This window comes from Solea solea, chromosome 19 (assembly GCF_958295425.1).
Source record: "Solea solea chromosome 19, fSolSol10.1, whole genome shotgun sequence".
NCBI classification, from domain to species: Eukaryota; Metazoa; Chordata; class Actinopteri; order Pleuronectiformes; family Soleidae; genus Solea; species Solea solea.
The window spans coordinates 13,796,051-13,806,863 of NC_081152.1; the positions used below are offsets into that span (position 1 = coordinate 13,796,051).

Genomic DNA, 10,813 nt, shown 5'->3' on the forward strand with positions numbered 1-10,813 from the left:
TTACACTTCCTTTACTGGGTAAAATAACTGAGAGACTGAAGCCACAGTGGAGGAAGTGACATTGCATCAGTCGCGTACTGTGCACACTCTGTGTCTCTTTCACAAGGGTCGGAGTTGTGAGACGAGTGAAGACACAGAGACGAGTCGAGTCAATTTAAATTCATTTAGTCCAAAGCTGTCTGACACAAAAAGAGGCAAACACCTTTCAGAGGCAGGAGGAAGGTGTTTAAAACAGAAAATACCCCCAAAGAACCCAAGTAGCAGTAACAGGGAAACAAACACATTTCATTTACTGTTTCTTTAATGAACCTACAGTATAGGCCCAGCTTTAATGTCAATGTCCTCTAGGGCTTTATTTTACTCTATCGTCTGCAGCCTTTCATTTATATCTTTATATTTTTCTTTGCTGATTCTGTTTAATTATAGCCTTCAAGTGAAACCCTAGACCCTGGTGTCGACTTCTGTCTGAGAATGGCTTTATTGTTTTTGTAGAGCACGATTAAATGTGCTACATACATAAATTTGCCTGACGTTGCCTGACAAGTTAGTTATAAATATAAATACAGATAATACTGTATTACATGTATTTTGTGTTGACACATATTAAACACACTCATTCTTATAAATCAAATAGCAGCATTCTGCACATAAAGCACGACTGAAATCATGTATGTCCAGGAGTCAGAGGTCACAGACAGGAGCTGTAACCCACAGGGTGTCAATCATATGGCCCGTGGGCCAGAACCGGCCCACCAGAGGGTCCAATCTGGCCCGCAGAAGGAATTTGTTCAAATGTACTATTATATTTAATGTTTTGTGTCTTTGTGGATCTACTGTGATCTGTAAGCATATTATTATTGAAGTTGCACTTATTTTTCTCAAGAAATTTTAGGTTGTTTATATATGTTTTGTAAAAAAGAAACTTTATTCAACAAAGGGAACAATTTGGAGTTCTTGTTGATTATAGGTTATTATTCTTTTTTTATTGTTCTTTTACTGGTCCGTATGTGACCCCTGAACATCTGTGATAACCTGTATATTGTTCTCATTGCATAACCTTAACCCGCTCACAATGATTAAAAAATCCCTTTTATCTGCTTCGATCTGATGAGTATTTATCAGTTTGCATGAAATCTCAAGCAGACAGACGGACACCAAACCTGTCATTATGCAACATTAGTGCATGTGCAGCTCTGCTGCGGGAGCTCTGGACGCTGCTTTCAAGCCACTGAGTGAATTTATAGAAACGGTGTAAGAAGCAGTGACACCGAGGACAAGTGAGCACAAATGACAACTCTCTGCTCTATTGTTAACATTTTTTTTGCTTTGAGGCTGCATGTGCTCGAAGATAGAATCTATTTCCTGCCCTCTGACAAACATGAATGAGACGTGTGTGTGTGCGTGTGTGTGGTCAGCGGTGAGTGAAAATGAATCTATGAGAGGATGTATGCTTTGTTTTCATTTCTGAGATGAACTGCACAGCGTAAATTAGATCTTTTTGGGTCTGGTACTTCCTGTGTGTATGTGTGTGTGTGTGTCTGGTGTTTATAACCATGTTTGGTGTGTGTGTGTGTGTGTGTAGCTGTGTTAGGTAAGGGTGGGGGGGCATAGCATAGTTAATGTTCCTCATTGGCTGAAATATTTTCTCTGGCAACTAGAAACAGGGATCCTGCCTGCAGAGGCACTGCAGTGTGTGCTGCAGCGAGAGAGAGTGGATGAGGGAGAAAGAGAGGGAGTGTGTGTGTGTGTGTGTGAGAGAGAGAGAGAAGAGGGGGTGGGGAGGCCAAACAAGCCACATGCATAAGGAGGGAGCCAGAAGAACACAGACAGAGAAGGAGCGCGCGTGTGCATGTGTGTGTTTGTGTGTGAAAGCACTGCGCATGTGTGACTGTGAGGTGCACTGACTGAAGCAGACAGAGGAGGAGGAGAAGGAGGAGTAATGAACGACAGCTGTGCGGAGAGGAGAGGTAACAGCAGAGGAGAGGGAAAGCAGGAGAAGAGACATTTACCTGAGGAGCAGAGGGAAGAGACAGGGTGGCAGGAAGGGACAACACAGATTCTCATGTCAGTGCAATAAAACAGAGAGAGGTGTAAGAGAGAGGGAGAAGAGAGTGATGGAGAAAGACACTCATCGGTCACAGCCCATCGGAGAAGGAGCCAAGGTGGGAGAGTGAAGGACAAAGGTACCGGAGGAGAGAGGAAGTATAGGATGAAGAGCTGGATGAATTCAGCCTGAGACATGACGCATTCACCTTGCAACAGCTTCCTCCATCTTACGTCTCCTCCATCTTTTCCTCCCGTTCCTGCTGCCGGTGGTTCACAAATGGACAAGAAGAGCGTGCATCCATCCCTGTGACCAGCCATTCCCCGAACAACGACACTGAGCGGCTCGGTCGATCTTCACAGAGGCATCGGGAACATTGACGTTGGCTAAAAAAAGAAGAAGAAGAAAAAAAAAAGGAACAGGAACAAGAACAAGAACAAGAACAAGAACAAGAACAGGAGCGAGGTGGAAAAAGGGAAAGGACTAGAACAAGAGACAAGTGCATGAGCAGCCGAGCAGACAGGTGAGGACTGTGAACATTACCCTGTGTGTCCATCTTCATTATCTGTGTCATCTGTATGTTCCAGGCTTCATACAAATCATCTCTCTTTGTGTGAGAACCCAACAGACAGCGGGGGGTCTTTGGGTTTGCTTTGAGCGGGAATTTACACGGCTGTTGCATCACGGTCGTCCATTTTGCAGACATACACATCTGACGTATGATGGAGGCATTGATGCTCACGCGCTTAGGCAGAGGAGTCTGTAAACAGACAGTGACGACGCTGAGGAAATTGTCTCTCGTGGACGTTATGTTTCCAGAGGTTATGACACTTCGTCACAACTCTGCCCACTTACTCACCGACCGGTGGCAGCAGAAGGAGGGGAGGAGGTGGGGGTAAGAACGGCCTGTTCTGTTGTCATCAGCAGCACTGAAGTGTCTCGGTGTTGGCCATGCATTGGCGCTGCAGTGAGAGTGCTGGGTACACCATGCTGCGATTGCATAACTGCTGCTCCTGAACACACCCCTCCCACAAGCTCAAGCTGCTCCATCTCACACCGTCCAAACATTTCAGCCACCTCTCCTCGACGAGCCCCCCTGTCCTCCCGAGCTCACACACCGGTCACAACGTCATCCGCCTCTGCTCAGTGCTGAGACGGCCGGGGGTTTAAACCGGTTTGAAATCGTCTCAATCCGTCAAGTCAGTCGTGTTATGGAAGAGCAAGGCATTTGCTGAACCGTTTGCCTCATAAATTTTCTATAAGGTCTGTTTCAGGCAGAGTGCTGCTGGTTATTGCCTTTTTTTCTTCTTTACTGCCTGTTGTTGCAGCTCTGCCGTGTTTGTGTGGAAGACAAAGAGCACTTGGCTTGGATTGTAAGGCAAAATGGCCGATGTCTGCCATGAATGAACGCAGGCGTGCAAAATACACACACCTCACAAAAACAAAAACTCTGCATGGCAAGAACACAGTGGAGTGTAACAGTGTGATTTGAGTCCAACATCATGCCTGAATTTTAATTTTATGATCATTTAAACCTATTGTTTATATCAACCTGACAAAAACAGCTTGATGCATGCAGCTCATTCCATTAAAATGAAGTTTTGTGGAACTCCATCCGCAAAATGCATGAGTTTAACAATCCAAGTCAACTGCAAACATGTTGCATACTGTATGTATCTATCGTCTACGATAAGTACATCTGCTTGCAATTCAATTGCGTATTTAACTAAATCCCTGCAAGTGCCGCGGCGCCCAGAGAGGAGCTGCAGCAAACAGCAAACAAACAGTAAATCTGGGGATTTTGTCCCCAGATCGCGCTGAGGTCACAATAATATGTTATGTCATCAAAAAATCTGCACATACGAGTTCACACGGACATGCGGCAATGGCTTTTTTTTTTTATTTACCAGTGGAAGCATGAATGTGGATACACATAGCTGGCATACCTGACATACTGCTGATGCATGCTGTGTGGTGCGAGGGCAGAGAGACCTGAACCCTCTATTCTAAAAGAGAGAGAGAGAGGGAGGGAGGGAGAGAGAGAGAGAGGGGAGAGAGATGTGCAGGGTCTGTATGACTCATTCAAAACATGGTGCCCTTCCCTGCTCACTGATCTGCACAGCACAGGTGGATTCTATCTGCTCTGAATATCAGGACGTGTGTGTGTGTGTGTGTGTGTGTGTGAGGGGTCAGGTCAGGTGTTTGTCAGTTTAAACAGTCAGTTAAGTAAATCCAGACTGACTGATAGTGCACACATTTAAAAATATTCCTTTTAGTGCCTTTTATCTGCTTGTTATCTGTTTGCTTTTTTGTGTGTGCCCACTGGAATGTAGAGAGGGTGGTGCCGTGTACGTAGTGGGAGGATGAGAATGTTCTAGGTACGGTGTGTGTGTGTGTGTGTGTGTGAACATGTTTTTGTTACCTTTTTTTAGCACCTTTTACTAGTACAAACACTGTCAGTCCTGGTCCTGGACTTGTCGAGATGGGGGACAAACGCCCGGTCCTAGAGGCAGAACCTCATTTCTGAAACTCTTGTTGAAGTTATAGAGGTAAGATTTGAATTGTGGTTCGGTTAAAGTTAGGGTTAGGTTTCTAAATAAATATGGTTACGTTTAGTGACAAATACTTCTATTTGTGTGTGTGTGTGTGTCTGTGTGTAACAAATAAAAAATACTTGTATATGTTGCCTCTTTAGGACCTTTTCTGGAATAAACACTGACCTTGTCAGGACCAGGAGTCCTCATGGCGACCTAAACCTGGTCCTAGTGAGGCAGAACCTCTTTTCTGAGGAAGTTTGGGGCCAAGATTTGAATTGTGGTTAGGTTAAGGCATTAACTGGTTATGGTTAAGGTTAGGGATAATGCTTTGTTGAACGGAGGCCACTACAGTGTCCTAAGAAGTATAGCTGTGCAAACATGTGTGTGTGTGTGTGTGTGTGTCTGTTTTCTCTCCCTGCAATGGAATTATCACACTAATGAAATCATGACAGGCATTTGACCTCGTCATCACAAGCAAGAGAAGGAAGCTGGGAGCTGACCACAGAGATGTCAGAGGAGTCTGTCTCCACAGCAAATTCCTCATACCATTCAACACACACACTCACACACACACACACACACATGCATAATGGAGACTGTGGGAGGAAAGGATGCTACATTTGACACGGTGTGATTACGGCTGCTGGACCAGAGATGAGCTCCTGACATAACCCGAGAAGGTTGTGTCAATTAGGAAGGAGGTCTGCGCCAAAGTGGGCCCATCAGCAGGCAGCGTGCATCAGTTATCAGCCCGATCGCTGTCACCAAATTAGAGGGTAATTTTAGCTGCTTCATCTCCCCGAGGCTCAAAGGCTCTACATGCTGTCTGGCATCTGCTTTATCACTTTTCCACAGATCAGACAAAAGTTGTTGTTTTTTTTGTTGTTGACTTATTTTTCACAAGCTCTTAAAACAAAAAACATGTTCTGGTGACGCTGTTGAAGTTGTTTGCTTCGAAAAATAATAAGGTTCAAACAATAGTACAGGGATTTTGAGTACAACAGTTATATCACTAATTAACTGATTAACATCAGCAATCAGAGTTATTTTTGTTTATGAAATATGAATTTCTTTTTTTTTCAGTTTAGATAATGGCAGTTTTAGAGTTAGCGCAACATATTTTTTCTCATTCATTTATTTTATATGCACCAAACACCAAGACAGCATATATTAGTATGTTTTTTATTCAATTGTATATTGATATGTCACTTGGGATCATGATCTAACTGCCATAATAATTGGTAAATATATATATATATATATATATATATATATATATATATATATATATATACATATATATATATATATATATATATAAAAAGTGATGTTTTGTCTTGATTCTATACAGCAGGGGTGTCAAACTCGTTTTAGATCAGGGGCCACATTTTATCTCCAGAGCCGCACCAGTAAAATAACAGCATATAACCTATGAACAACAAGAATTCAGTTTCTTTTTACAAAACAAAAAACAAACAAACAAAACAACCTCAAATTTCTTGAGAAAAGTGCAATTTCAACAATATTATGTCTATGTTTGACATTTACACAACTTACAGATCACAGTGCATCCACAAAGGCACAAAACATAAACATTTAGTCGCATGTATCTGGAACTGAAATATTAAAAAAAATTTAAAAACAAGCAAAAAAAATAAATTATCTTGAGGGCCGGATTTGACCCTCTGGTGGGCCAGTTCTGGCCCACAGGCCGTACATTTGATGCCCCTGCTGTACAGCCTGCAATATTATAAAATGTAAACTGTTCACAAACACAATCAACATTATGGTTTTTCATCCATATTTTATGACATCAGCAAAACAAATCAGCAATCAAGGACTGCAAATACCACATGTTTTATTTCTGTAGATGACACCCTTAAGATAAAAGAGAGAGAGAGAGAAATCAGGCTATTCTGGGCCAAAGTGTTCCGGCACTGCTGTGCCGCAGAGACACGTTCAGTGGGACTGTGAGTGATTCATGGCAAACAGCTTGGACTGGAGTGTACAAACATTTCAACAGATTCACACAGAAAGAACAACGGGGACAAAAACAAACGTCTGCCCCGTGCGCACAGTACAGTGAGGCCCACTGCGTCACGTGAACACGATGGGCTAGATCACATCTCTCTCATTCGGTGTGACTCTTCAGCCGAGGTGGGGGCAGGAAACCACGGAGAAGTGCATAGATAAACTAACCATAAATAGAAACCGTAGACCAGCACTGTGCTCCCTCTCCTCTTTCCCTCTCTCCTCCTCACCATGTAGGTCACCTCCTCGGCTCTGTGTTTCTTTCACCCTCTAATGACTCATCACTCACAACAGCCGAGCAGTGAATGAAAAGATGTGTCATCCTCCCTCTCATGCTGTTGGGCACCTATTGTTTTGGTCCTTTTTTTTCCTTTTTCATAAATAAAACCCACACACACAGTGTGACGCATACTGTACTTTCAATGCAGACTCAAACACATGTTCCCACTCATTATAGAGCAAAGTGACGCAACTCACAAGATGATGAAGTGGAGGCAGGAAGCAGGGACCGCGGCGACGTGTGTCACAATCACCTGCTGGGAAAACAAACACACACACACACACACACAGATGGAAGCTTTTAATTGTTTGTTACATAGTTAATCCCGGCTACCTGGAGACCTTTTTTATATATGTATGATGTGAAATGTTTGTGTTAGTCAGTGATCTCCAACCAAGCACAATATATCATGAGCAGATTCAGCAGCTCAGACAGTGTCAACAGAGCAAATAAAGGCTTAACTCACCTGTCAGCAGAGCACATGGTGGGAGGGGAGGGGAGGAGAGGAGAGGAGAGGAGAGGAGAGGAGAGGAGAGGAGAGGGGAGGGGAGGAGAGGAGAGGAGAGGAGAGGAGAGGAGAGGGGAGGGGAGGGGAGAGGAGAGGAGAGGAGAGGAGAGGGGAGGAGGCTGCAGGTGCAGCGTGTTTGACGCATTCCTTAGCAATTCATGTTTTTTTTGCATAGTTAGCCCATTATGTGAGTCAACCTCACCAAAGTACATGGATGTGCATGAAGCATTGTTTTATGTCTGAACAATCTAATTAATCAGATTTATGGCATTACAATTTATGACAAGACAGACCAAACCACATTGGTATCACAGGGAAGAAAAGTACTATAATAGAGCTCTCACAGATTATTCAAGAAGATTATTTTTAATTTAAAGTTACACATTTTAAACATTTCACTTGATTTTATGTGTTATACCTTTTATGTTGCTGTGCCTTTAAATCTCTAAAGCACTTTTTTGTTTTGTTTTTTTAAACGTGCTCTAGAAATAAAATTGACTTGACTTAAATTTAAAATGAGACTGCAAATTCCTACAAGGAATTTACCAGAAAGGATGCAGTTAAAGGTGGTATAGGCAATTTCGCCAAATAAACCCTGGACCTTTAGAAGTATCAGGGTAGTTGACCCAGTGTTACTCAAATATAGCAATTTCTCTGCTGTAAAGCACAATAAAAACTACACACAACTTTAGACATTTCTGAAAGTAAATCACTCTCCAGTGAAAGTTAAAATAAAACCAAGCCTCCCATGTTTGCAGTTTATTTGCTCTCCATAACAAAAGTCACTAAAACTGAGGGCAAACGACTGCAGTAATGTGTGTATTTTACATATTCTTTTTTTCTCCCGTGTTCACAGGTGGGCGGACCAAAAGAATCACATTTTTGGAAGTCTGACACACAAAAAAGGGAGACAAGCACAGCGGGATCCATCAGACTGATATCACCTCTGCGGCTCAGTTGGGAGGACTGTTTGAAATTCAGAAAGGAAAAAGAAACTTCACTCCCCACCTTTGAGGAATTTAGGAGTCTTGGAGCTCAAAGCAGTCTTTCCAACAGCTTTGCGGAGCCTTATAAAAAGACCTTCACCTCCTCCTCCTCCTCCTCCTCCATCCTCCTTATCAACAAGCCACTGAGAGGGTCACACAGGGTCACCCCCACCCCACTGGACCAAGAGCAGAAAGAAAGAGGTCGTTCTTTCTTTTGCTCTCACGCTTTCGCATCCATGTGTGACACGCCCGCAGCCAAACACAGGAAATTCAGCCGTTGTTTGAGCGAGACACACATGTAGAGGCTAAATTGACAGGGTTGAGTTTCCCCTGGCAGACCACAGGATACAGATTGAGACAAACACCTCTTTGACCTTTTTCTGAACTGCCCGAACTCACACCCTCCCACTGTGGGAATCCACCGTCCTGTACTGTATGCATATATGTGAGCATCTGTCTGCATATGAGATTATTTCTTGACTTGAGTTTGTGCTAAAAGTACCAACTGTCCTTTTGTGTAACTAAGTGTTTCTGTGATTAGACATCACAAACAGCACACAGGTAGATCAGTGTAACATAGGAAACTTTATTTTTAAGGAGTCAACACTGGTTAGGTTCTGTAAGCTGGACTGTTAAGTCATCTACATATCATCTGTGACAGAGTAAGAGCCGCAGATTGTGGTGCTCTGGCTCAGCTCTTCTGTCTGTCTTCCCCTCACAAAGACTCAGGCTGACAGTCGCGTACACCGGGGAGCTCACTGAGGGAACCATGGAGACAACCATCCGTCCCCATGTCCCCTCTAATGGCTGACTTCAAAGAAGAAGCCCAAACTGTTTCCCCTTGTGCAGAAGCGGGCAGGGGCATCCAGCGCTGACTAGAGCCACAGCCCTTCTCTCTTCCACCTCCAGAACAACTCACGAATGTCCTGCCTCAGGCGTCAGCCCGTCACCATCCCCATGGACACCGTCAAGATCATCCAGTCGGAGAAGTTCCTCAGAGAGCGCCCTGTGCCCGTCACCCAGCCGCGCTATGCCCCGCCACCCAGAGTGGCATGGGACGGCGGGGGCGAAGGCGAGATTATCGTCAACCAGGCCTGCAGCGACCTGACCCTGGACATAACGGGGTCTCCCCGGTCCATGGTGTCCACCCCGGCCCCCATGACGCGCAGGGAGCAGAGCTTCCTGGCGCAGCGCAAAACCAGTGCCAACGAAATCTGCTACCACCAGTTCCAGTACAAGATGGAGGACGTCATCGTCAACCAGTACGTGCTGCGCTCCTCCTCCACCTCCTCGTCCACCTCTTCGTCCTCCTCGTCCCCGGGACCCGTCATGCCCTGTGAGCCCCTGGACTGCCCGACCTGCGGTCACACCTACAACTTCGCCGGCAAACGCCCGCGGATCCTCTCCTGCTTGCACTCGGTGTGCGAGGAGTGCCTGCAGATCCTCTATGAGTCCTGTCCCAAGTACAAGTTCATCTCCTGCCCCACATGCCGGCGCGAGACGGTGCTGTTCACTGACTATGGTCTGGCCGCTCTGGCCATCAACACCAGCATCCTCAGCCGCTTGCCCTCTGACCCCAACGGGCCTGTGCAGTGGGGCGGGGACGCCGACCGTAGCTGCTACCAGACTGTGCGCCAATACTGCCAGTCAGCCTGCACCTGCCACATCGCCAACCCCTTGTCCTCCTGTGGCATCATGTAGAACAAGGACACACACACACACACACACACACACTGCAGGTATGACTCAACATGGGCCTCCACCGCCACTCATTTCATGTCTAAGCTCCGCCCTCTCCGCCAGTTCCCCTCTCACAGTGAATAAATTCCCCTCCACAAATGTTATCTCTATATATTTAAGAGCACAGATGGATGCTGTGTGGGACTAATGGACGCTGGTGGTTCGATAAATAGTAAATACATGTATTTTACGTATGGACTGGAATCCTATTCACCCTCTTGTTTGGTTGGATGTGTTTGTCACTGACATCTCTTTACATGGGAATGCCAGGGGAGGAATGTCCGCCCCCCCCAACCTAGGTGAATAAAGATCAAATAATAAGTAAAAGTCACTGTGTGTGTGGCCTGCACTTGTTTTCTGTCAAAATCATAGCTGATAGTCTTCCAGTCTCCACTGGGAGGAAATGAGCTTCTAATTCTCACTTGATTGATAACACCAGTGGACAGTTAATGGTCTCAATCTGTAGTTCCACGTCTCCTTTAACAGAAAGTACAGCACATATAGTTGAACACGAGTGTGGCTGACAGCTGCTTTCATCCAACAGGTGTCTACAAAAACTGACATAGTGCTGGTCAAACCACAAACCCAGAGGCTTCAGAACGTTATATACAATAGTATTGTCAAACTACAGACCGATCATGCTTGCAGAATACTGCTTTTCCTTTCTTTTTATCTATTAGTATGAAA

At 44.8% G+C, this 10,813-nt stretch overlaps 1 protein-coding gene across 1 annotated transcript; it reads left to right on the forward strand.

The window, feature by feature from the left end:
- Positions 1–1,610: 1,610 nt before the first annotated feature.
- rnf208 (ring finger protein 208) lies at positions 1,611–10,457 on the forward strand. The gene is made up of 2 exons (XM_058618134.1): positions 1,611–2,567; positions 8,257–10,457. The coding sequence occupies exon 2, from the start codon at positions 9,308–9,310 to the stop codon at positions 10,085–10,087; it is 780 nt and encodes a 259-aa protein (XP_058474117.1). The 5' UTR covers positions 1,611–2,567; positions 8,257–9,307; the 3' UTR covers positions 10,088–10,457.
- Positions 10,458–10,813: the final 356 nt, after the last annotated feature.